The sequence below is a fragment of the Mixophyes fleayi genome, chromosome 2 (assembly GCF_038048845.1).
Source record: "Mixophyes fleayi isolate aMixFle1 chromosome 2, aMixFle1.hap1, whole genome shotgun sequence".
Lineage (NCBI taxonomy): Eukaryota > Metazoa > Chordata > Amphibia > Anura > Limnodynastidae > Mixophyes > Mixophyes fleayi.
Window position 1 is genome coordinate 375,851,003 of NC_134403.1, and position 27,771 is coordinate 375,878,773.

The 27,771-nt window shown below is 44.2% G+C and overlaps 1 protein-coding gene across 2 annotated transcripts in view; it reads right to left on the reverse strand.

Moving 5' to 3' along the window:
- Window positions 1–23,277: 23,277 nt before the first annotated feature.
- LOC142139686 (uncharacterized) overlaps window positions 23,278–27,771 on the reverse strand; it is a 48,454-nt gene continuing 43,960 nt past the window's right edge. For both annotated transcript variants that reach the window (XM_075197512.1, XM_075197511.1), the window contains 3 exons: window positions 27,642–27,734; window positions 25,347–25,445; window positions 23,278–25,088 (listed from right to left, as the gene is read on the reverse strand). In XM_075197512.1, coding sequence (XP_075053613.1) covers window positions 24,958–25,088; window positions 25,347–25,445; window positions 27,642–27,734 — 323 coding nt within the window. In that variant the 3' untranslated portion in view covers window positions 23,278–24,957. The remainder of the gene's footprint in view (window positions 25,089–25,346; window positions 25,446–27,641; window positions 27,735–27,771) is intronic.

Here is a 27,771-nt window from a genome sequence, read left to right on the forward strand (position 1 = left end):
ACAGCTAGAACATGTGTTTGTATTCTGGAGCAACTGTAACAATCTAATTTTTGTACATGAGACATTAATAACATCCTGATAAATGTATTTCATCTTAAAAAAAATACCCCAAAACATTTCAACAGATGTTAATGTATTTAATTTTTTTATGGGACTTTATATGGGCAGCACAGTGGCCTAGTGGTTAGCACTTCTGCCTCACAGCAATGGGGTCATGAGTTGCGTGGGTTTCCTCCGGCTGCTCCGGTTTCCTCCCACACTCCAAAACCATACTAGTAAGTTAATTGGCTGCTATCAAAATTGACCCTAGTCTCTCCCTCTCTGTCTGTCTGTATCTGAGTGTGTGTCTATATTAGGGAATTTAGACTGTAAGCTCCAATGTGCAGGGACTGATGTGAATGAGTCCTCTGTACAGCGCTGCGGAATTAGTGGCGCTATATAAATAAATGATGATGATGATGATGATGATATAAACATGTGCGTATCCTGCACACGGCAAGTACCTTATAGACAGAACACGCTTAGACCCGTTTCTTCAGATCCGTTTGTACTTGAATATAGGGCTCTTAGTATTTCATCTTATTAAGAAAAACGCAAGTTGCGTTCACTTAGCATACCTCAATGAATCAGGCCCATAGTGATATATATATTGTTTGTTCCAGAGCGCCCAACTATTTTTTCTTTTGTTTTCATATACACAGAGGTCTTAATTGTCCTAGCTGCACAGTCATTGTAGTGTCTTGTACACATATATATATATATATAACAGGAGAGAGAGAGTATAGTGAATTTCACAGTTAACAGCAGAAGGTTGTTATATGCAGACGAGGTGTAAGATTATATATATATTGTATATGTTGTATCACTATTGTCATAAATACAGACCACATGAAGGTGCTGAATCTGTCCCAGCCCCCACAGAGCTGCACAATGCACCACAGACACTTCCTGTCATTTGCCACCTTGAATCTTGTATGAACCGTTCTGAATTCTTAGTAGAGGGGAAGTCATGTGACCAAACCGAGCTGTTCTGTAGAAGATACTCAGCACAGCTGTATAGAGCAGTGTCAGCATGTCACCCTGACAGCTAGTTGTATGTTATTAGTGTATTATATTATATTATACTAAGACCGATACTGTTTGCTCTCTATGAAGAATGTCCCATTGGTTTCTGTGTTTCTTATTTTTCAGTAATGGAGCCGTGAAAGGAATATGATGCATCTAATAATGTTCTATTGCTGTAATCATACAAACCCTGATATCTTTCCTTCATCATCGTTAGTCTAATCCCTCATCTCACATATATCCCAAGATGACCGTCAGGAAGCCTCTGGGTCCTATGGTATCTGTGTTATAGGCTCTCATGACCAATGGATGCGGCTGACGTCATCATTCAACCGGTATCACAGCTGCTTAGGGCCACTTCCCAGAGGGTTTATAATTCTGATTCTCCATTGGATGATGGTAGACGGCAGTTGTATCTCTTCTGCTTCGGGAGAGACTGTCACCAGCGCACAGAGGGGTGAGACCCCCAACTTGGGCAAGATCCCAAAGAGTCTGACAGGTTTAACCCTTTTGACTCTGAAGCTTTTCTCACCTCTCTGCACAGACAATTCGATCACATTCCAACATCAAGATCAGTAATATTTCTATACAGTTCCCACGTGAATCATTCCTGGATTTTGTTTTTTTTAGAAGACTTTTTTGAATTGTCAGAAAATATCACTAGTTTGTTTATATCTCCTACCTCAAAATGGGGTCGATTGAAGTGCCAAGGACCTGAACTAAAAGCAAATGTGTCTTTTTTATGTTTTTCGAAAAACCACCAAAAATAATTTGTGGTTCTTCCTTCAGCGTCAATTTAACTTTCTACGCGTAGGTTGTCATAACAAAACCTGAAGATGTTTTACTAGTTTGAATGGAATGTATATAATGTGTAGGAATAAACAAGCAGGGCGTACATTTGAAACTAGACAACATACTGCACTACCTGAGGGTACCCCTGAGTTTATAGAAGCCAGAATTGAATGAAGGGTCCCTATAGTTTCTAAGAGCCAGGATGGGACAAATCTGGACATTACAACACTCCTACCCCATCTCTGGACGGCTTAATATTGTCTGTAGTGTGGGGCGGTTTTGTGTTATTGTGATCACAAAGTAATAACTATTAAGGATCCATATCACTAAAAGAGGGGGCCCCAGAGTTCATTGAAGCCAGGACAGAGGAGATCTGACCCGAACCCTAGACTTATTAATGATCTCACATGATCACCATACAATTACTTGTAAGGGCTCCCTCTTAGTCTGTAGATACCTGGATGGGGGCGACCGGGCACTTTAAATGCCCTCCCCCAGTCCCTGCTCTACGTATTGTTTTCTGTATTGCAGTGGCTCAGTGATCATCACACACGTCATCAATCACCAGTCCCCACCTCTTCTCCCCGTGCCCAACGGCAGGATATACCGGTGGGTGATGGGTAAGTATTATTTGCTAGGGACCAGTGGTCTTTATCATTAGCACTTTAGGAGTATATGTGGAGGATGAGTCCCCCTTGTCCTTAGCCCTGAAGGGGTTAAAGGTATTTTTGTTTTTTATTTGATTTTGAATTTTATTATTGGGAATCAGGGAATCTAGTTGGGAAGTATTGATTGTTTTAGTGTTCTCAATTGTCATAACACATTTATAACCCATTATTCTACCAGGGTTTTAGGGTATTAATGCATTTTCTAATAAATTAAGCTAAAATAGGAAATAATCTAACAAGTTAAAATGTAAACAATACAACGTCAATAACTGATCCTATAAACATTAATACGATGATTACAAATGCGAATAAGAATACTAGGATTACCCTTATACCAGTCTGAATATTAACTCTTAAATACAATTTATTAAGTTTACTAAATTAATTCTAAGTACCCTCTAAATATGTTCATTACAGTGCAGGAAACCATAACCCCGTTCTGTCTGGTGAGAAGGAGCAGGGGAAGGAACTTGTACGTTCAGTACAACGAGGGAACGATCACATAAGTGTAGCACAGCCCCTGGAGATGGGACATCATTAGACACAATACACAATAATTTCAACTTAAAAGAGAGAATAATGAAACCTGAATCCTTAAAAGAGACATTTTATTAACTTTTATTAAGTTTTTTTTACATGTTGGTCTTATTTACAAACTTATTTTAATATAAAAGAGTTTGGGAGTTTCTAAGACAACGTCGTCTTCAGTTTATAGCAGGAAATAAACAAACATTGTGTAAAATAGAGAAGTGAAGGAGGTGGATACCGAGATCTGAAAGAATAAGTATGTGAAATTAGTCTCCATGCATCTAGAAATAGGGAACAGAACATCATGTATTATCTCTACAACAGAAATACATTTATATACCTCATATATATGTTTCTGTGTTGTGTTTTATGTTGTGTGACAGCCACAGCTCAGACGAAGATGGGATTTGTTCTCAAAATATTATATTACACAAAAGTAGAGATACTCATATTTTTTAAAAGTGGTTCATTGAATTGGAATTTGTTGAAAGGAACAAAATTTATGAAAAGAAAAAAGCAAAAGTAACAGTAACGTATCTCCCTCCACATGCAGAGCCAGGCACATCCCAGGTGCCCCAGCACCACATCGGCAGTGTATGTGCCGCATAACACCGTGTGCAGATGGAAAGGAGAGCGCCCTCTACAGATGGAATCTGCATTTGAAGCACACACACTGTAGGCTATAAGAAGTTAGGTTAGCGATAATAAGATGAGTAGTAGCAGGCTTGATGATCTCACTCAATGCATATCTTGTCATATGTATGCACACTTGGAGCAAGTGTTCCAAGGTTTATACCTCTGTGAGAAATATGAGCAATTGGTCTCTTTGGAAGCCCAGGTAACTGATCTAAAGCAGACCATTGCAACATTGAGAGACATTGCCAACCTGGAGCAGAGTTTACAGCTCACCGTTGATGCGTTATCTGAGCAGGGTGGAGCAGAGACAGAGGAGGATGCACAGGTAGGCAGCTGGGTAACAGTTACTAGGGGTAGCAGAGGGAGGAAGAGGCAGGCCAGTTCTGAGCTAGGCAATCCCAGCAGATTTGCCAGATTGGATGAAGATACTGTGGAAGGCAGTTCAGAATTGGTAGAGTTGGATGACACTGCTTCCTCTAGCAACCAGGGGAATGGTCTCTCCAGCATAGAGGGGACCAAAGTTACTCAGAGACCCAGACAGATTGTGGTGGTAGGGGATTCAATTATTAGGAAGGTAGATAGGGCAATCTGTTACCGGGACCGTGCATGCCGAACAGTGTGTTGTCTCCCGGGTGCTCGGGCTCGGCATATTGCGGATCGGGTGGACAGATTGTTGGGAGGGGCTGGGAATGACCCAGCGGTTTTGGTGCATGTTGGCACCAATGACCGAGTTAGAGGAAGAAGGGGTGTCCTAAAGAATGATTTCAGGGACATAGGTCGCAAACTTAAGGCAAGGACATCCAAGGTAGTATTTTCGGAAATACTACCTGTGCCACGCGCTAGTCCAGGGAGGCAGCGGGAGATTAGGGAGGTTAATGCGTGGCTAAAAGATTGGTGTAGGAAGGAGGGTTTTGGATTCTTAGAGCACTGGGCTGATTTCTCGGTCAGTTGCCATCTTTATTGTCATGATGGATTGCACCTGAATGAGGAGGGTGCTGCAGTGCTAGGGGAGAGGATGGTTAGAAGGTTGGAGGAGATTTTAAACTAGGCTCCGGGGGGGAGGGGCAAGCAAGTATTTATGGGATAGACATTGAGAGTAGTAAGGAGGAATTTAACAAGAGTCAAGGGGGTGGAGAGGGGAGAAAGGGAAGCATAGCCGATAAGGAGCGGCCCTTTTTAAAGCAAAAAGAAATACCTAAGGGAGGCAATAGACTTAAGTGTATGCTTGCAAATGCAAGAAGCCTGACAGGTAAAATGGGGGAGTTAGAACTAGTAGCAATGAATGAGCAGTATGATATTATAGGTATTATGGAGACCTGGTGGGATGATACACATGACTGGGCAGTCAGCTTGGAAGGCTATTCTCTCTTCAGGAGGGATAGGGTAAATAAAAGGGGGGGAGGAGTATGTCTTTATATTAAACCAGAATTAAAACCAAGTATTCAGGAAGTTATATACGAGAATATTGGTGATAATATAGAGGCATTGTGGGTGGAAATATCCAGCGGAGGAAAAAGTTCAGAGAAGTTTCTGATAGGGATATGCTATAAACCGCCAGATATTAGTACGATTGAGGAAGCCCAACTTCTACAGCAAATTGAAAAGGCTACACAACTAGGTCAAATTTTAATTATGGGGGATTTTAATTATCCGGACATTGATTGGAGTACTGAGACCTGCGGTACAGCTAGGGGAAATAGGTTTCTGAGCACGCTAAAAAACCATTACATGTCCCAATTAGTAGAGGAACCAACTAGTAACCGGACTATACTGTACCTAGTAATAACAAACAATGTAGACGTAATATGAAATATTCAAGTAAGGGAGCACTTGGGAAACAGTGATCATAATATGGTCTCATTTGAAATTAGTTTCCAGAAACAACAGTATAAGGGATCAACTAGGACTTTAAACTTTAAAAAGGCAAATTTTAATATGCTAAAGGAGTCTATAAAGAGCATAGACTGGGACAAAGCCTTTGAAGGAAAAAATACGGAAGAAATGTGGGCTGTCTTTAAAATGTTGTTGGAAACATACACGTATAAGTTCATTCCTATAGGAAATAAATGTAAAAGAATTAAGTCTAAACCAATGTGGCTAAATAAAAAGGTAGGGGAAGAAATGCAAAGGAAGAAGCGTGCATTTAAATTGTTTAAGTCTGAAGGGTCAGAGGAGTCCTTCCATAGTTACAAGGAATGTAATAAAACATGCAAAAAGGAAATTAGATTGGCTAAATTAGAAAATGAAAGGCACGTTGCAAAAGAAAGTAAGACAAACCCCAAAAAGTTTTTTAAGTATATAAATGGCAAAAGGATTAAAAAAGATAATATAGGACCACTAAGAAGTGAGATGGGTGAATTGATAAATGATACTAAGGAAAAAGCAGAGATATTAAACACGTTCTTTTCTTCAGTATTTACCAGAGAGGAACAAATGGCAGGAGTAATACATAAAAATGGAAATGAAACCATGCCATTAATTAATACTTGGTTGTCAGAGGAAGAAGTCCAAAGGCGACTGAAGAATATTAAGATAAATAAAGCTCCAGGTCCAGATGGCATACACCCAAGGGTCCTTATGGAATTAAACTCGGAAATAGCTAGACCGCTATTCTTAATTTTCAGAGATTCAATCTCATCAGGCTCAGTACCAAGGGATTGGCGAATAGCAGATGTGGTGCCGTTGTTTAAAAAGGGGACGAGATCACAACCAGAGAATTATAGACCTGTAAGCCTGACATCAATAGTGGGGAAACTACTGGAAGGTATTTTAAGGGACAGTATTCAGGATTACTTGGTACGCAATAAAATTATTAGTGGGAATCAACATGGATTTGTGAGGGATAGGTCATGTCAAACTAATCTAATTAGTTTCTACGAGGAAGTTAGTGGGAACTTAGACCAGGGCAGGACAGTAGATGTGGTCTACTTAGATTTTGCAAAGGCCTTTGATACAGTGCCACACAAGAGGTTGGTTTACAAAATAAGGGAACTGGGTCTAGAAATCAAAATTTGTACTTGGATCGAAAACTGGTTAGAGAATAGGGAACAGAGAGTTGTGATAAATGGAACATTTTCTAATTGGTCAAAGGTCTTAAGTGGAGTACCTCAAGGTTCCGTGCTGGGACCACTCCTTTTTAATATATTTATTAATGACCTTGGTGATGGTTTAGAGAGTAAAATTTCTATTTTTGCAGATGACACTAAACTCTGTAAGGTAATAAAATCAGAGCAAGATGTAGCTTCTCTACAGAGAGACTTAAATAAACTGGAGGATTGGGCGGCTAAATGGAATATGAGGTTTAACACAGATAAATGTAAGGTTATGCATTCAGGGATCAAAAACAAGAACGCAATCTATAAATTAAATGGAATTAATTTGGGAGAATCTATAATGGAAAAGGATTTGGGAGTGCTCGTAGACAGTAGACTTAGCAATAGTGCTCAATGTCAAGCAGCAGCTGCAAGGGCAAACAAAGTATTGGCATGCATAAAAAGGGGCATAGATGCAAGGGAAGACAGTGTAATTTTGCCACTGTATAAATCATTGGTAAGACCTCATCTTGAATATGCAGTACAGTTCTGGGCACCACTCTATAAAAAAGATAATTTGGAACTAGAAAGGGTTCAGAGAAGGGCGACAAAATTGATAAAGGGTATGGAGTCATTAAGTTATGAGGAAAGGTTAGCCAGTTTAGGCATGTTTACTTTAGAAAAGAGGCATCTAAGGGGAGATATGATTACTATGTACAAATACATTAGGGGTCAATACAGAGAGCTTTCATGGGAACTTTTTACCCCAAGGACCATACACAGGACACGTCATCCCCTAAGGTTAGAGGAGAGGAAATTTCACAACCAGCAAAGGAAGGGGTTCTTTACAGTAAGGGCAGTCAAGATATGGAATTCATTGCCAGGGAAGGTTGTGATGGCAGATTCAATAGATATGTTTAAGAAAGGGTTAGACAAATTTTTAGCGGAAAGGTGTATCCAGGGATACGACCGTTAATTTAAAATAAAGGATAGTAGTGGATATAGGGTAAAAATTGGATTGCAATATTGAGTCTGGGGGGATTTTCAAAATTGAAACAGATGGGCGGTTGCTTACTCTGGATTAATTTCAAATATAAGTGCAGGATCGCAGGAGATCCAAAATAGGTTGAACTTGATGGACTGGTGTCTTTTTTCAACCTCATCAACTATGTTACTATGTTACTATGTTACACAGGGGGTAAATGTATCAAGATGAGAGTTTTCCGGTGGGTTTGAAAAACCAATCAGATTCTAGTTATCATTTATTTAGTGCATTCTATAAAATGAAAGCTATAATCTGATTGGTTGCTATAGGCAACATCTCCACTTTTCAAACCCACTGGAAAACTCTCAGCTTGATACATTTACCCCCAGATGTATGGAAGGTGTATTTATAGCCATACCAGAACACAAAATACGCATAAAGCCTCATGTAGGCTCATTACTGATTATACTCTACTCACTATCATCAATTAATTCATATTACATTTTTACCTGGACACTACGAATGTAAGGTGTACTAATAAATGTTATTTTATATCATCACCAAATATTATTGTAACCCTCATTAACCACTTGAATGTAAGTCTGGTTCTCAAGGAACAACACATCAGTATAATTCCTGCTATTATTATGGTGTGGTGTGTTATTAAACATAAATATATTAAATATGTTTATGTGATTATTGTTTCTCTTTACGTTCAATCAGCACTTGTGCACCATCACTACTAATACCTTCATAGGTAGATGTACTCACACTCACATACAAGGCCCTCGCCAACTCCACTGCGCCCTACATCTCCACCCTCCTCTCTATTCACACTCCATCCCGCCCTCTCCATTCTGCCTCTGATCGTCGCCTCTCTTCCTCCCTTATTACCTCCTCCCACGCGCGTATCCAAGACTTCGCCCACGCTGCCCCCCTCCACTGGAACAAGCTCCCTCCCTCCATCAGAACTTCCCCATACCTGTCCAGTTTTAAACGGGCTTTAAAAACCCACCTTTTTCTTAAAGCCTTTCAGTCTCCCACTTAACTCCCTACCATTTCTGCTGCCTCTCCTCCTTCTTTCCCCTTCCCCGCCCCTGTCCCCCTATTCTCCCTCTCCCTGTCCCCCTATTCTCGTCTCTCTGTCTGTCCACCCCTTCCCTTAGATTGTACGCTCCTCTGAGCAGGGCCATCTCTCCTCCTGTTTCCACCACTTCTAACTCTGCTCTCCAGCTACTTTGCCCTCCTCCTCGAGGACCCTCCTACCCCCGTCCCCTCTGGGGGTCCCCCTGTCTTCCGCGCCCTCCTTCTTGGGCTCCGTTGTTTGCCGATCCTCCCTCCCCCTTTCCCCGCCCTCTCTAGCTGTGCATTGAGCTTACTGAGTTACTGTGCTTACTGTTTACTGTACTGTGCTGTCTCACCTTGTATTGTAATTCGTTTTGTCCCTGTACGACACCACGGACACCTTGTGGCGCCCTATAAATAAAAATTAATAATAATAATAATAATAATACTCCCTACTGTCCCTGAAACACTAGCATCTTACGTACATTGTTTATGAAACATATATTCACTTCATTTGCACTAAACCATGATAATTCTCTGCAAAGAAAACAGATGTGATAAAAGATATCATTTATTTGAAAAAAAATTAAATACATTTTATTATTAATAGAGTTTTTAATTATTCTATTATACAAGAGTCTTCAAAAAGATCAATATATTGCATAATATCGCTGAGCTATGTGATATTATACAATATAGAGGAGAAGATGTTATATTTATTTTACTTTAGGCACAATGGCTATAGCTCCTGTAGTCCCTCTGGCTGGGCCTCCAGCAGACCCTCCTTCTGCTTCCACCGGCCCCTAGTCCTCCTTGTGGCCCCACGCTGCCCAGGCCTCTCTGCATTGTTGTCCTGTGTAACGCACAATTATAATAGTTATTGTAGGTTTTTTTTTTCTTAGAAATCAATAACTACATATCTGTAAGGCGCAGTTATGCCCAAGGGATCAATCGTTTAAGGCTTTTTTATGAAATAACACCAGGATATAATGGACTGTTATAATACTCTCTAGAGCATGTTCTTTTATATTACATTTTAAAGTAGCTGACATTAAACCAGGAGATAACTTTCAAAGAGGGTAATAGTAAAAGAGTCATAGTAAATCAGTCACAATAATCCTAATATTCCTCAGTTATGACAAGTTTTTTGTTGGCTTACAAAATTCTCATTTTAGGACATATTTGACATTTTATAAAAATAACAATTATTGCTAGGAAAATGGATTGCAAACTTATTCTTTCTTTCAGCAAAGCTTTGCCAGGATTTGAGGCTGCAAATCACTCCATCGGGATTTCAATTGCTGTATGGAGAGTTTGCAGCCATCCTACTGGCATATTTGCCACTTAGTGGCTTTACACATTGCTGTGTTTTGTGTTTTGCTGTAGTATGTCCTCACATCTGCAACTGAATTAAATGTTTCAACAATGTGAATACTAATCGGTTGTGTGATGAGACAAGGGTCCTCATCAATGTACAAAACACTCAGGTAAGAGACGGGGGAGAGAGAGAGGGAGAGAGAGAGAGGGCAGAGAGAGAGAGAGAGGGGAGAGAGAGAGGGAGAGAGAAGGGAGAGAGAGAGAGGGGAGAGGGGGAGGAGAGAGAGAGGGGAGAGAGTGGGAGGAGGGGAGAGAGAGAGAGGGGAGAGGGGGAGGAGAGAGAGAGGGGAGAGAGAGAGGGGAGAGAGAGGGGAGAGAGAGGGAGAGAGAAGGGAGAGAGAGAGAGGGGAGAGAGAGGGGAGAGGGGGAGGAGGGGAGAGAGGGGGGAGAGAGAGAGGGGAGAGAGAGGGGAGAGGGGGAGGAGAGAGAGAGGGGAGAGAGAGGGAGGAGGGGAGAGAGAGAGAGAGGGGAGAGGGGGAGGAGAGAGAGAGGGGAGAGAGAGAGGGGAGAGAGAGAGGGAGAGAGAGGGGAGAGAGAGAGAGGGGAGAGAGAGGGGAGAGGGGGAGGAGAGAGAGGGGAAAGAGAGGGAGGAGGGGAGAGAGGGAGGAGAGAGAGAGAGGGGAGAGAGAGAGGGGAGAGAGAGGGAGAGAGAGAGAGAGAGAGGGGAGACAGAGAGAGGGGAGAGAGAGGGAGGAGGGGAGAGAGGGAGGACAGAGAGAGAGAAAAAGAGAGAAGGGGGAGAGAGACAGAGTGGTTGGAGAGAGAGAGGGGGGAGAGGGAGGAGGAGAGAGAGGGGAGAGAGAGGGAGAGAGAGAGACGCAAAGACAAACATCAATATTAACAATGCTGTCAAAGAAAAAGAAAATGTTGACCATTAATAAGTTCCTTTTGGTAATGTAAAAATGACATTGTTGTCATACTATCTGTTCCTAAGATTGTCATTCAAACTTCCTCTACAATGATGGTTAATAACTGTGTTCCTTGATCAAACGACACATAAAAGCAGTTTGATGTAATAATTTGCCAGAAATGTTGTCAGCAGTTATTATTGCAGAAAAAAAACTATTGTTCAGTTATAGTAACAAAGTATAATGGAATGTGTAATACAAGGATTTCCTATACAAAGAAGAATAACCATTTTTGCATTTCAAGAAGTAACTAGAGAAACCCAAATGATTATAGCTAAATAATTTAATATTTTTTTTATTTCCTGTTATCAAATGTACAACTTCCACCCACCACAGGAGGAGCCTCCCGGAGGTCTAGCAGAAAAGTATGATTGAAACAAATGAAATGGTGACAATAATCAATCTAAGCCTCCAGGAGATGAAAGGTCAGCAGGAGCTCATACTAACTGCTATAGAGGGGGTTGGTACATCGCTGACAGCAATCATGAAATGTCTGGTCCCCACAGCCCAGGACCTGCCCATGGATCTGTCCCAGAGGAACCTGAACCTGAGGAACAGGGGATCCAACACCTGCTTCTGCCCCTGCAGCCCACATTGCTTGGACCACTCAGAGACAGGGAAGAGACACTTCTAATATCGGCCCTTGGGGGGAAATAATATTGCTGCACTTTACAACCAAAAAAAAATAATTGCTGAGCACATTCTTCTGGTATTTTTCACTTTATATTACACAGGGAATAGAAGATAGCCGAGTATATGTTGTTCTTAGTAAAGATGCCCATCATTTGATACATAAATGTTTGCTGTCTTTGGCTTTGTGAGTGAGACTCACATTTGCTAATAGCTGTTAAGAAATCAGAAAAGAAAATTACAAACCTAAATAAAAATTCTTGAATCTGCTGTAAGTGCCACAAGCGGACATCTCTCCTATCAGCTAATATAGCTGTGATCAATGCATACAGTGGTATCAGCTCTGGAGGTCATTGGGCAAACATCCAATCAGAGGCAACGAGGTTATGGTGCTGTTTATTATTATCAGTTTGTATTTTAACCACTGTGTAGCAGGTGAATAAGATTCGCCTCCTAAAAGGGGCATAGACGTGAAATGCTGGTCTGCATCCCCTGCATATCGTGAGCACTCTCCCTTACTGTACGTGAACTACATTGGAACGCCCTTTCCCTCCCCCATGCCGCCTCTCCAGTCGTAAAAAGTCATAAGTGTCTGAAGCTTTCTGAGCATGCGCAGAGTTAAATCACGCATCGTACGCCACAAACCACTTTTTCTCCATGTACTGTAAGGATTCATTTGTAGAGAAATTTGAAAACATTATGAGGGAGGTTTTATAGTTAAAATATAATAATAGAAAGTGAAACTTAATGAAAGTAGAAAAATTAGCATTAAAAGCACTACAGTCTAACAAAGTAACAGTCATAAAACCCGCAGACACATACCTCTATTGAAGACAATGGAGGTATTACTGTCCAACAAAAAGACTATATGAATATAGCAAATCTATAATTTCAAATTTTTTACATACTTCCCAAATTCACAAGGACGCTGTACATCCCCAGGGAGACCAATTGTAGCAGGGACAGAATCCATCACTTCAAGCTTGTCACATTTTTTAAACCATCAGCTACAACCTTTTATGAAAGTGATAGCATAAAGGAATGGCCATGGGAACCAAGCTCGTCCCCAGTTATGCCAACATGTTTATAGGGTGATGGGAGGATTCATATATTTGGAATGACTCCACCCTGGAGGCAAACCTGGTTGCCTGACATCGGTATATAGATGACATTTTCTTTATATTTCAGAGAATTTATCCTGACCTAGATGGGTGCCCTGATAGCTTTTAAGGAAGAGTGGAATTTATAGCACAGACACGTAGTAGGAGCTTAGTATTTTTGCAGAGTTTCTCTGTTCTGACACACATGTGTATTTAGAAACATAGAGTGTTGCGATAGATATCAGTAACATGTAAGGAAAAGGGCAATTAGTAGTGCAGATATGAAGTGAAAACGTAATGGTTTTTAATTTAAATTTCTCGTCTGCCCAGTTGACAGAGCTGTGGCCGTAAAAGGTGATTGAATAGGTTATGACTACCTCTTCTTGTTAATATGAAAGTTCCTTATTATCTAACTATTATAAACAAGGAGGGATTGTTTTAGAAATGTTTAAACTAGTTGTGTTTATATTCTGCTAATCTCATTTTTTACTTTATGTGTAAATGTCCTAATTAAGTAGTATGTTTCATGCGTTATTACAGATGGAGATTATTTCAGGATCATTTATATACATGCACTCTGATACTTCCCATAAACCTTGATAAAGATTTATCATTGAAACGCGTTGGGCGGGATTGCAGCACATAGAGGTGGATATCTCAGCCCGAGTTCCATAGACCTCCAGCCGGGATCCTGTCTGCAACATCAGACGGTGACTGTGTCTCGATGCTTTAATGCTCTGTGATCAGAACCCACCTGTATCTGTGCTGGAATTATGGAAATGTTTTATCCGTTGTTTGAGCCAGCAACTGGTAATAAACCATTAGTTGTTGTACTTTTTTTTATTTTTTTTACTATTTATTTTGAAAAATAGCAGTCATGTCAGGATAAGAATCAACAATTAGTACATTTGCAGGGCAAGAAACAAAAACAGAGAACAATGCTTATATTATATTCCTCACCTTTGGTGCCAGACATAATGATAATCCTATCACTAATCTCGATCATAATTATAATCTTCATCTCAACCTTGTCCACTGTTTTAAACTAGGGGTGAGCGGGTTCGGATTTTTGAAATCCGAACACCCCCGAACAGTGCCGATCCGAGCCCGGATCCGAGCACTGTTCGGGGATTCCTGCCCGACGCAAAACTCAGAACGAGGCAAAACGTCATCATCCCGCCATCAGATCTCGGGAGATCCGGATTCATATTATTCCCCGCTTCCCGCCGCCATCTTCACTCGGGCATTGGAGAGGGAAGAGGGAGGGTGTGTGGTGGTGTCCTCTGTCCTGCTAATGTTTTTTATTTAAAACTTGCAACATAACATTACATATGAAACAATAAAACCAATAAACTTTACTAAAGGTGGCACCAACCTATATTAAAAAAGACCAACTGAAAACAAAGGCTGATTTGCCTAACTTAACTGAAAGTCCAGAAGGGCTTTTTGCCCAATTCATAAGTCCAGTAAATATAAAAGGATAAAATCACATAAAACAAGAAGGTGCCACCATACAAACAACAAACCCAACTCATATACATCACCGTATCCCACTAAGAAGCAAGTTGTAGGTGCATGTAAGCCATACTTGAAAAAATTTTCCACCACACAAAATCTAATGGGGTGAAAGGACAGCAAGAGAAGCCACTTAGAAAGGAGAGGCACCAGACTTTGACTCCCTAAGGAGGTCTCAGACTCCGCCACAGCCTGAGCCAGTTAGCATTGGACATCCGGCGACCCTCCATGCCCCTCAATTTCCACACCTCGTGGAGAATATCTTCCACCACTACCTCACAGGGAAGGACTTTCTGCCGGATGGTGACCTGACACCGTGCGTTCCACGTGAAAAACCTGACCACTAAACTGACTAGAAAAAGTGTACAAAAATCAAAAGCCCTCCACCTTGCCTTGAATGCCCCGTAGACCCATTCAGGGTAACTAAGCCCCGAAAGGCAGGGGATCCCCAGCGACCTGGAGACTCTTTTATAAACCTTTACATTAAAGGGACACTCGAGCAAGAAATGGTCCATAGTCTCCTCCACCCCTAGACACTCCTCCCGTGGGCAGCCACGATCATCAGCATTTCTGTGCTTAAGGTTCCCTCTTACATAAAGTCTCCCGTGAAAGGAGAGCCAGGCAATGTCCTGAAGCTTCAACGGGATTCTCCTCGAGTTAATCAAGGAAAGCCCCACCGAACTCACATCACCTGGGCAGTCTCTCAGTGACAGCGGAACCCAAAAGTGGGAGTGCAGGACTCTCTTCTCCAACTCCCTTCTAGAAGAGCTCCCAACTTCCCCCGCCCCTAAGCCCCAACGCCTTGTCACCTTCAATCCCAAGGAAACGTAGGTCGGGAGATACCCATGCCGGACCCGGAAACTCTTAACGGTGCCTCCCCCATACCATGCACTGAGGAAGGGATCCACCCATACCCTGAAGCCTCCCACCCACTGAGGAGGGGTCTCAACTAGGAGACTACTAAGGTGCAACTTCAGAAAGGTTGACATAAAGAACAGCACAGGGTTAATCATACCCAGGCCCCCATCCTTCCTCAGTCGGTAGGTCACGGCCCGCTTGACCAGATTCAGCCTATTCCCCCAGAGTAACTGGAAGAAAACTGCATAAACCCTAGACCATAAAGACTCCGGCAAAAGGCACACATAGCTGATGTACAGGAATACCGGGATCAGGAAGGTCTTGATCAGGTCCACCCTTTCCCGGAGAGAGTGTTTCCACCTCTTCCAGCTCACTACCTTCCGGGAAGCTTCCTCCAGCCTTAACTCCCAATTTTGCTTGGCATAATCACCAGGGCCAAAATGAATCCCTAAAATTTTGATCTTCTCACTCGCCCGGGGAAGACTGTCTGGAAGGTTGAATTCACAACCCTCCTCCCCCATCCAGAAAACTTTACTCTTTTCCTGGTTTACTAATGAGCCACTGGCCTCAGAATACCCACGGACCAGAGTCGTTACCTCCTCAGCTTCCGCGGAACTCGACAAGACAACAGTAACATCATCAGCGTAGGCCACTACCTTCAAGGGGCACTCCGGACCCAACAGCACACCTCCCAACGAGCTACCACCAACCCTTCTGACGAAGGGATCTATGGCAAACACATACAGGAGGGGGCTCAGGGGACAACCTTGTCTTACTCCAGAGCTGACCTCAAAAGACTGACCCACCCAACCATTCACAAGAGGGAAGCTCTCGGCTTGTCTATAAATGGTACGGAGCCAATTCACCACCCGCACTGGAAGACCATACCACAGAAGTAGAGCCCAAAGGTACTCATGATTTACCCTATCAAAAGCCTTCGACTGATCTAAGGCTAAAAGGTACTTCCCCCACTTCTCCGCACGGCACCGCTCAAAGGCCTCCCGCACCGTCAGGACAGCACTGAAAGTGCTTCGGCCCTTCACAGTGCAGTGCTGAGAAGGAGAGAGCAACTGGCCGGAAACCTGCATCACTCTATTAAAAAGCACCTTCGCCAGAATCTTCCTGTCAGTATTGAGAAGAGCGATGGGGCGCCAGTTCTCAATACATGACTGATCTTTCCCCTTGGACAGTAAGATAAGGGCAGAGACCCTCATGGAGGGAGGCAATAAACCTCTGCCCAGGCTCTCATTAAAAACCTCCACGAGACGCGGAGCCAGGATGTCCCCAAAGATTTTAAAGAACTCAGATGTAAGACCATCTGGGCCTGGAGCTTTCTTGACAGATAAACCATCTATCGCCATCCTGACCTCGTCCACCGTTATTTCATCGCCCAAGGACTCAAGCAGGCCGCTAAAATCACCAAGGCCAGGAGTTTCCCTCAAAAACTGGTCCATCCTCTCTTTGTCAAGTGACTTCTCCGATAAGAGATCGGAATAGAAGGACCGCACAGCACCAAGAATGCCCTCCTTCTCCTCCCTAAGGACACCCTCAGCATCGCGCAAGCCCCTCACCTCCTTAGCATCTACCGAGTTCCTACAGCTCTGGAAAGGATCGGGCGAATGGTACCTCCCATAATCCCTCTCCAGAAGCAAGGATGCATACCGGTCATACTGTATCTCTCTCATCTGAGCCTTCACCCGGGGGATCTCCCCACTATCCCCCTGGCCAGAGATCAAGAACCCAAGTTTTTTCCTCAGTGCCATGTAGGTGCTCTCTTTTAACAAGTTATTTCTGGCTACAAGGCCCCGAAAAAAGCTCCGGGTCCTTTTCTTCAGCATCTCCCACCATTCAGACCTACTCCAACCTGCCTCCAAAAGTGATTCCTGGGATTCAAAGAAGTCCCTAAAAGACTGTCTTATCAACTCCTCCTCTAGGAGCTTAGAGTTCAGGCGCCAAAGACCCCTACCCTTCCGAAGGGTCTCCGAAGCATTCAAGGACATAGATAGGTAAACGTGATCGGAGAACTCTACTGGCCTCAGCTCCGGAGCCAAGGTTTTCGAGCTCTCCTTAACAAAAAACCTATCTATCCTAGACCTACAACTACCTCTATAAAAAGTGAAACCCGTGTGGTCTGGAAAATGACGAATGTGTGCATCCACCAGACCAGCCTGCCTAACCATACTTACTAGAAAAAGGGAATCGCAGCCCAGAGAAGTCCTTGAACCTCCCCTATCCTTTGTCCTAATGACGGTGTTAAAATCACCACCAAAGACTATCTGCCGGGCTGTAAAAAGATATGGCTTTATCTCCATGAAGAGGCACTTCCTTCCCCATTTTGTTTGGGGACCGTAAATATTAATTAACCTCAGGTCGTGCCCCCTCAGATTGACATCTAAGACCATGCACCTACCTACCTCAAGCTCAATGACTCGCTGGATGGTTATCATGCCGGTAAAAAGCACCGCCACCCCACCATACGGCTCGGCCGCAAGAGACCAGTAGGAGGGCCCACGCCTCCACTCATTTTTTGCTTTATGTAAGTCAGCCAGCTGACCCAATCTGGTCTCTTGCAAAAATAAAAAATCAGCCTCAACCGTGCTGAAAAAATCAAAGGCCATAAAACGAGCTCGTTTGGAAAGTATAGACGCCACATTAATAGTGGCAAATCTAATGGGCCGGGAAGCCATCCTTCAGAGCTATAGACAGTAGTAACAACTCACTTCTTTTTTATTTTCCTTTTTGAGTCCTCATCCGAGGAACCAAATCTTTTGTAGCTTAGGCCTGCTGGCAGAGACTCCTCCCCCCTGAGGATAACCTCTTCCCCTAAGGGGGGGACTCCAACTGACCCAGACACCTTACCTACCGACCCACTATAGACTCCCAAACCCAAGGGCTCAGCTCCCAATGACCCTGCCGGACCTGAGGGAAGATCAGGGGGGCCACAGAAGGAAATCTCAGGGGGATCGGGACTTACAGGAAAAGGACGCAAGGGGGGATCCTGCTTGTGAGAAGTACAGGCCAGGTCCTTACCCAAAATTGAGTCCCTCTTTACTACAGACTCCGGGGCTTTGTCCAAGGGGCTAACCTCTATGGGATGGGCTGAGGGGGAATCCTGTGTCGGTGGGGGGACAAGGTCTTCCACAGAAGGGGGGCCAGATGGGGATGCCACCTTATCCTTCAAGAACGATCTAGCATCCTCCTTATTACTAGCCTTCCTTACAATCTTTGCCACTTCCCCCAATGGTAGATCTCGGGTTTTTCTCTGCTTCCTGCCTGTCTTAGCTCTTTGAAACAAGTTACCCCCCTCATCCCTCACGATATCTCCCTCCTCCATGCTCTCCTCTTCGCTGGACAAAAACTGAAACTTGTTTGACAAAACTATCCCCTCCCCTTCAGTTCTCTTCTTTTTACCCTTGCCCCTTTGTTTAGTCCATTGGCTTGCCGGGACCTTTGCTAGTGATGATGACGGTGTCACCGATGGCTTGGCAACAGGGGGGGGAAGGAAGCGGAGGGGCAGGAAGCGGAGGGGCTGGACAACTAATGGGGTCCACCAATCCCACCATAGACTCGACCCTTTCCATACTTTCAGCCACCCTTACAATCTCCTCATCCGTGATTACAGTATTGTGGGCCGCATGGGGACATTTACTGAACGGGTGTCCTATTACCCCGCATAGATTACACCTGATCTGATTACATGTGCGGGATTCGTGACCAATGTCACCACAGTGACCACATTTTTGTTGAGGGCAATTGGCGCTGAGGTGGCGGAAGTCCCCACACCTGTGGCACATCCTCGGCTGGCCTGGGTAGAAACATTGAATCCTGTCCCTACCAATAAAAGCTGCCGATGGTAAATGCACCAGGCCAGCCTCCGTGCACTTCAGGTCTACCATGGTGGACCAACCGCCACCCCAGACCCCATGGCTTGGATCGGGAACCTTTACCAATGGGGATATCATTTTAGCAAACCTCCTAACCCAAAACCCTAGGTCTGCCGCCGGGATGGACTCGTTTCTTACTAAGATGGTTATCTTTACACGCTCCTGGCGCGTTATGGGGATCGCCCTGTAGTTGATCCACGGATCTCTCTCCCTGCATCCACCCCACCTGTTCCAAAAAGTCTGCAGACCCTGGTAGGATACGAAACTCACATCATATTCTGCAGTGCTAACCGGGTGGATGCAGGCAAAGAGATCAGCTGGAACGAAACTAAATGAGTCCAGAAAAACCCGCAAAAAATCTGATCTACTTGGGGGGTCCTTACCCATGAATTTCAACTGAACTACGTTACGGCGTTTAAAAGGTTGTGCCCCCACTGGGCCAGGGCCCATACTCTGAATATTTACACTAGACCCTGAACCTGAACCGGATACTATACCCGCATATGATACGACCCCCGGGAGGGGACCAAGTCCTACCACCGGGTGCTGGACAGTGACAGCCTTCTGTACAAAAATATTCCCACCAGGGTTTTGTCGTGACGAGGGGCCTGCCACTTCAGAAGCTACCGTTTGGGCTGCAGGTCTATCCAACACCACCCCACCATCAGCCAACATATTAGGCATACTTTTGGCTGTGTCTTCTATCAGAACAGCCGCCCTCCTAGCCCTGTCTGACACAGCCAAAGGCCCATAAATAGTTTCAATGATCCTATTTTGAACCGGACTAGGCACTATTATATCTGGATTATCTCCCACCTTCTTACGTTGTATATTACCTGACCCACATGTATGTTTTACTGACAGCGTACTTGTAGGTTTCTCTTCCACCCCATACATGGTATCAACCATATCCACATTACCATCAATGATATCTGAAATACTGTTACTGTCATTATTAGTACTATTAACTATACCTTTATCAATAACTACATCTGTAACATCTGCAATGCCTCCTGAGGAAGTACCACTCAACAAGCTCCCTGGGGCTGCAAGGTCCGGGACCACACATGTATTAGCAGCCTTCTCGGACCTATCACCTACTAGCACACCGAGAGCTCCAGCAGTGACACCTTCATTCACCGGCACAGATTTCATTGAAAGGCCTGCCCCTATAGACATATCATCAGAAATTATATCAGACATTTTAAGCATTGGGCCGTGAACAGCGGGTGTGCTGGCCGGGACCGCCGGGTCCGCCCGGCAGAGAGACTGCACCACAGAGGACGGCACAGCTCCTGCCCTGTGGGCTAACACACTGGTACCCTCAGGCTCAGCCCCAGTATCATCCATAATATTGCCAACATTAAGTCTTTCATTCACAATATTAATTTTAACATAATTCGACTTAGAGGATTCTTCCAGGCTTACCGGTCTCCGGGCCGACGCTCCACTTCCGGTGTCCACCGGAAATGCCGCAGACGACTGGGCGCATAGGCTAGCCACCACGACTGCAGCCTGTACCTCGCACCCACCGGGAACACCTTCAGCTTCCGCCTGGCCCATCACTGACCGCTCGCCCTCCAGCACCCGGATTGAATCGTATAAGCAACCGACCACGACCTCTTCCTCCGATTCGCCCGCCATATTGGGAGGCAGCGGCTCCGAAGACACCAGGTTCGTTATTTGCACGATTGTTTTTAACCTCGTTAGCAATTCCTGCTTCTCTTTTAGGACAGCATCTAGCTCCTCAATCTCGGCTGAGATAATTACCCGGTGACGGCTGTAGGCCTGGTTTCTCTTTTTCCTTTTCCTATTTATTTTTTTGTCTAGGGCCGTGATCTCAAGTTCCAGTGCCCCTATCTTCGACCCAATCTCTAGGTCCTCCTCCTCGCTCTCCTCCGTATCCGGGAGGCAGACTGACGCAGGATCCACTGCAACTCTGGGAACCTTCTCCGTTCGAACTTCAGCACCCGATACAGCCCCTAGTTCCTTCACTACGGCCGATGCTTGGTTCTCCTGAGGCCCCTCTGCTCCCGTATTAATCATTATACAGGGATCCTCACTCACAACCTGTTGTGGTAGCACAGGCTGCAGGGTTCCAATAACCACATGAGGCTGCCTGTTAAACTTCACAGGCAGCCTTACCTTGGCCCCCAGTTTCTTCACTGGGGCCTGGACAAAATCCTCCTTCTCGTGACCCCCTATATTGGACATCATACAGGGTGACACCGGCCCAGTAGTTTTAGAAGGCCCAGGGACTTCATCCAAGGAGGGTATATTCATAGACCCAGAAGGGACACACACTACTACGGGGTTCAGGTCCACCGCCAAACTGGTAACTGGCCGATAGGAGACATTGCTGCTCATGCAGGACATAGTAGGCCCAAGAGCCTGGGGGCTCTCCTCCTCTCCTTCCCCAGGTCCCTCCATCACTGGCTTTGCTGCAGGTTTTTTTCCTTCCACAGGCTGCACCGAGCCAGGAGCTTTAAATTCAGCTTTATCCTGATCACGGTCTGTTTTTTCACCCGGAGATGTTGAAGCCGGGGCCTTTCCTGCATTTTCATTAGCAGTAGCATCACTTAACCTGGGAAGCTGATTAACATGGATCCTGGATGAAGCTGGGCCTAGGCCCGGGCCAGGCCCGGTAGGCAGGGGACTCTCCTGGAATGCTGCCCCAGGAGGCTCCATCAAGGCTGGGCTAGGCAAAAAAACTCTACCCTGCAGGCTTCTGGAAGTCAGAGCTAAAACAAACACCTCCTCTCTCTGTCCTGCTCAGTCCAGTGGTGCTGTCCGGTGCTCTGTCCTGTTTGTGCCGCCCACTTGTGGCGCTTTGCTTAGTCATCCAGCTACCTCGGTGCAACCTTTTGGCCTAAAAACAATATTGTGAGGTGTTCAGAATAGACTGGAAATTAGTGGAAATTAATGTTATTGAGGTTAATAATAGTGTAGGAGTAAAAAAAATAAATAAATCTGGATTTTAGCAGTTTTTATGCTTTTTTTAAAAAAAATAAATAAATCAGAACCCAAAACTTTGAGGGGGGTGTTTTGGAAAAACCCATTAGAACCCAAAACCTGAAGGTAATCAGAACCCAGAACCCAAAACCCAAAACACGAAAAGTGGCCGGTGCACATCCCTATTTTAAACCTGACGCTATGCCCAACCTAACCTTAGCCCATATAATAATAATAATAATAATAATAATAATAATAATGACCCAATGTGGCTGGATCCTCCGTCCCCCATAAAGATGGGAAGAAATATCTTCTTGTATAAATGTATTTCTAGTAATGGTGCAGTGAGATGTGTAACGTTCCTTAATGGGTCACATATGAGCAATAAACACCATGATTTCTACCAGATCCTGCACGACGTCTATTATCTGCTGTAATCTGATGACCTGCAGATAAGAGCTAACACTCTAATCCTTCCCCCGACTGTCCTGTATGGAACCCATCTAGAAGTAATCGGTTCTAAGTGTTGGTTCTGGTGGTGCCAAAACTATTCTCCAACAATTGGGGCACAGTTGCTGCAGAGTTTGGTGTCCGAGTAACACTGGTAGGAGCAGTGACTAAGGGTGGGTTACTGATGGTAAATGAGAACCCTGGGATAAATGTGCCAATCAGTGAAGACAGAGTGATAAAATAAAGCCATCCTGTCACACCGAAGGTTTAGCTTCATATCCTGTTCAAAATAATAACTTTATCCTGAACCATAGTCAAAATCACAGTCCTAAATTTTGCTCCAGACATGATTAAATTTCTGAATTTTGCCTGAATGTCCAATAAGAATCCTAAACCTAGCGCTATTATAATTATAACACTAAACTTATCTTTGGCCATAATTAGAATCCTTACCATAGCCTTGATCATAATTACACTGTAATCCTAACCTTAGCTCCACTCATAATACTAATCCTATCCTTACATTCAATCATAATTCTAATCTTAACATTCTCCCCGGCCATAATTCTAATCCTAATTCTAGTTTGAGTTTTGTTATCATCATAATTTATTTGTGCTCGGCATCTGTGGAGACCGTGGGCTGAATGTCAGCGTCGTCTTCTTGGGACCTTGGACATGTCACTTCTTCTTCCAGTGTCGCAGGCATGAAATAGTAGATTGTAAGCTCAGTTGGACAGGCAAAGTCAGCCTGGACTCTTCTGTGTGTACTGTTAAGTTGTGTGTAATAAACACTAAAATAGTAAAATAATTGAAGGAACCAGTCAATCAATCAATCAATCAATCAGTATTTATTAATAATAGGAAAATCTAAAGTAAAAAAAAGTACATAACAGGTGCCCATTGCGCAGTTCTCCAAGAAAAACAACATAAAACAATACCGCAACCAGCACAAACATCCCAGTAAGGGTCACAAAGTAGGAAAACAGTAAAACAAATACTACAATAGACATATAGTGAGAAAAACACATGTCCTTCAAATATGGCTAAAAGGCATTTGAAATATTTTGTACAAAATCATTTTTGTAAGGTTATGTTGGCAACAACAAACTGAGGGCACAGCAGAGCTGTGTCATATCCAAGGGCTAAGGATATAAGTAACTCTGATTATATACACATACGTCTGAAAATCACAATAGAAAACTAGAAATTGAATGCAAGTCCAAATATTATTCACTCAGCCATAGCCCCTGTAAAGATTATAATCTTAACTATATCCTGGATGGGATTCTAGTCCTAATCACAGACCAGACCCTGAGTATAATCCTCACCTCAACCACTACTCCTTTAAAGTACCCCAACCATAATAATATTAATAATTACAAAAAAAAACTAGCCTACTATGTATTCACCCCATCCCCATCTTCAGTTATAAACTAATGTTACCTCAGATCATAATAATAATTACCATCCTAGCACTACCATCAAATCCTGATCATAATTATAACATTATAACAGTAACCCTGGTCATAATAGCATTCCAAAATTTTGCCCATGATTATTATAATCCTAAATTTGGTCCCAGTGTCATTTAGAACCCTAACCCCAGCCCTTATTATAATTATAAACCTAACCTTAGAGTAGGTCATAGTAATAATCCTAACGTTAGTCTTGTCCATAGTCCTAATTCTTGATATAATTATTGCCATTGACTGTTAAGGTAGAAGGTGAGGAAGACTGAGCATACAGTGACTTACATGGTAGACATAATAATATAATAATATATGTAGACCTGAAATCAACAGCAAATGAGGGTATTGTTCATGAAAGATCTTACAATCATCATCATCATCATTTATTTATATAGCGCCACTAATTCCGCAGAGCTGTACAGAGAACTCATTCACATCTGTCCCCATTGGGGCTTACAGTCTAAATTCCCCAACGCACAGTGGAATGGGCAGGAGAAGTGAGTGTGGTTCAGAGTGAAGATTAAGACAGTTGTGAGTGTAACGGTGAGAGCAGAACAGGCAGCAGTAAGTAGGCTCAAGTAAAGAGGTCGGTTATCTGAGAGTGTTTAAATCTTTGAAGGCTTGGGGAGAATCTGATCAGGTGTGGTAGGGAATACAATACTGGGCAGCAGCACGGGAGAAGTCTTGTAGGTGAGAGTGGTTATCAGAGATGTGGTACAGGTCAGAGGCAGGTCTAATGGGTGTGAGGAATAGTATTTTGAGGTGAGGTTCAAGCTATATGAAAGGATGATGTTGCTCAGGGCTTTATAGGTCAGGATGAGTTATCTGAATAGGATTCTGGAGAATTTTGGGAGCCAGTGTATGAATCTGCTGTATTATCTGTAGAAAAGCAGGAACATAACTACACAGTAACATTAAAGAATCTGCAAAAGAACCGGGAAGAAGCCCAAACAGATAACACAAGAATCTTATCAAACAACTATGAACAGCTCAACGACTGCAGGGTGGTATCTATCCTGTATTTCGGAGTCATCCTGTCAGATCTAACATGGGGTGTCAGTGTCTTCTGGAGCAGGTGTGTAGAAGATACTGGAAGCATCACTGGGCTGATCTTCGGGGTCCTGCGGGGTCTCATTTTTCGGGAGCTCTGAGTTTGAGGTGCAATTTTCCACATCTGAAGGGATGAAACATTAAATTACAAACTGATAACACCACGATCCTCTCAGCTTAGACTGGAGATAGAACCCAAGAGATGGATCCAGAGGAAGTAATGAAGGTGACACCATTCATCAGAAATTAGACAAAGTTACCAAATAACTGTATTGTCTATTAGGTGAGAAACACGTGAGAATAAGGACAGAGACTCTGCTTGGACAGAATGTGACTGGGGAGAGGAGAGGAACCTTCCCAGATAAATATATGATAAACTCACCGGAGATCTCTACATCGGCTGGAGAATCCTTGTGCTCCACATCACCCTGAGAAGTTACATTGTTCTGGCACAATGCATCGGTCTCAGCGTCCTTCACCACTGCAAAGATAATCATATGATATAAATAAAAACAATCATATGATAGAAATAAAGACAATCATATGACATAAATACAGACAATCATGGCAGTGAAATGTCAGAATATCAAATAACCCGGCTCCTCCACCCGTCCAACACGTCTGCTTCTATCTGTCCCTCCAGCATTTCTATGCAAGATTGGAAAATTACTGATTTTATTCTCATTTAAGTAGTTGTTGGTGGAGACATGAAAATAGTTCCTTATATGTCCGTATAGGCCAGATATGCACCTAGAGCCACTGGCTCATAGCGCAGTTATAGATATAGGGGAGGATTTATGCACATTGAGTGTAGCAGTAGAAGAAGTCATCTTACAGAGATGTGAAGAACCAGTGATACCATCTTTGAGTTCAGCTTTTCCTTCCCCATCCCCCATGGACAGTGCCATTAGTAAATATATAACAAATCATAAAATGGGCAGCACCCCAGGCCCCTCACCCCATACCTTAACTAACCCCAATGCCAGAGAATTTGGGCTGGTTTCCACTACAGCAGGGAGACCACAAGCATGGGATCCCCCACTATAGCAGGGAGACCACAAGCATGAGATCCCCCACTATAGCAGGGAGACCACAAGCATGAGATCCACCACTATAGCAGGGAGACCACAAGCATGGGATCCCCCACTAGAGCAGGGAGACCACAAGCATGAGATCCACCACTATAGCAGGGAGACCACAAGCGTGGGATCCCCTACTATAGCAGGGAGACCACAAGCATGAGATCCACCACTATAGCAGGGAGACCACAAGTGTGGGATCCACCACTATAGCAGGGAGACCACAAGCGTGGGATCCTCCACTATAGCAGGGAGACCACAAGCGTGGGATCCCCCACTATAGCAGGGAGACCACAAGCATGAGATCCACCATTATAGCAGGGAGACCACAAGCATGGGATCCCCCACTAGAGCAGGGAGACCACAAGCGTGGGATCCCCCACTATAGCAGGGAGACCACAAGCGTGGGATCCTCCACTATAGCAGGGAGACCACAAGCGTGGGATCCTCCACTATAGCAGGGAGACCACAAGCGTGGGATCCCCCACTAGAGTAGGGAGACCACAAGCGTGGGATCCTCCACTATAGCAGGGAGACCACAAGCGTGGGATCCCCCACTAGAGCAGGGAGACCACAAGCGTGGGATCCCCCACTAGAGCAGGGAGACCACAAGCGTGGGATCCCCCACTATAGCAGGGAGACCACAAGCGTGGGATCCTCCACTATAGCAGGGAGACCACAAGCGTGGGATCCCCCACTAGAGCAGGGAGACCACAAGCGTGGGATCCTCCACTATAGCAGGGAGACCACAAGCGTGGGATCCCCCACTAGAGCAGGGAGACCACAAGCGTGGGATCCCCCACTATAGCAGGGAGACCACAAGCGTGGGATCCTCCACTAGAGCAGGGAGACCACAAGCGTGGGATCCCCCACTAGAGCAGGGAGACCACAAGCGTGGGATCCCCCACTATAGCAGGGAGACCACAAGCGTGGGATCCCCCACTAGAGCAGGGAGACCACAAGCGTGGGATCCTCCACTATAGCAGGGAGACCACAAGCGTGGGATCCTCCACTATAGCAGGGAGACCACAAGCGTGGGATCCCCCACTAGAGCAGGGAGACCACAAGCGTGGGATCCCCCACTATAGCAGGGAGACCACAAGCGTGGGATCCTCCACTAAAGCGAAAACCGGTCTCAGACTGGTCAGCACACTGGTGCATTTCCCAACCACTTAGACTGATAGGCATGGGGCAAGTAACAAAATCATTTTTGTGAGACAATGTCGGCAACAACAAACTGAGGCTGTAAACTCCAATGAGGAAGGGACTGATGTGAGTGAGTTCTCTGTACAGCGCTGCGGAATTAGTGGCGCTATATAAATAACGATGATAACAAACTAATAACACAATGATCCTCTCAGCTTAGACTGGAGAGAGAGCCCAAGAGATGGATCCAGGGAAAGGGATGAAGGTGACGCCATTCATCAGAGGTTTCATTTTATAGACACAATGGACACATTGTTCAATGAAAGAGGACAAATCCCTGTATTGTCTATTAGGGGAGAAACAAGTGAAAATAAGGACAGAGACGCCACACGGACAGAATGTGACCGGGGAGAAGAGGGAAACATTACCAGATAAATACCAGATAATCTCACCTGGAGGAGCCACGTGTCCCACATCAGCCGGAGAAGGTACCTGGACATCAGGTACAACGTGCTGGCACAACATATCCAGCTCAATGTCCTTCACTGCAAGAATAATCATATGATGTAAGTAACGTCTTTC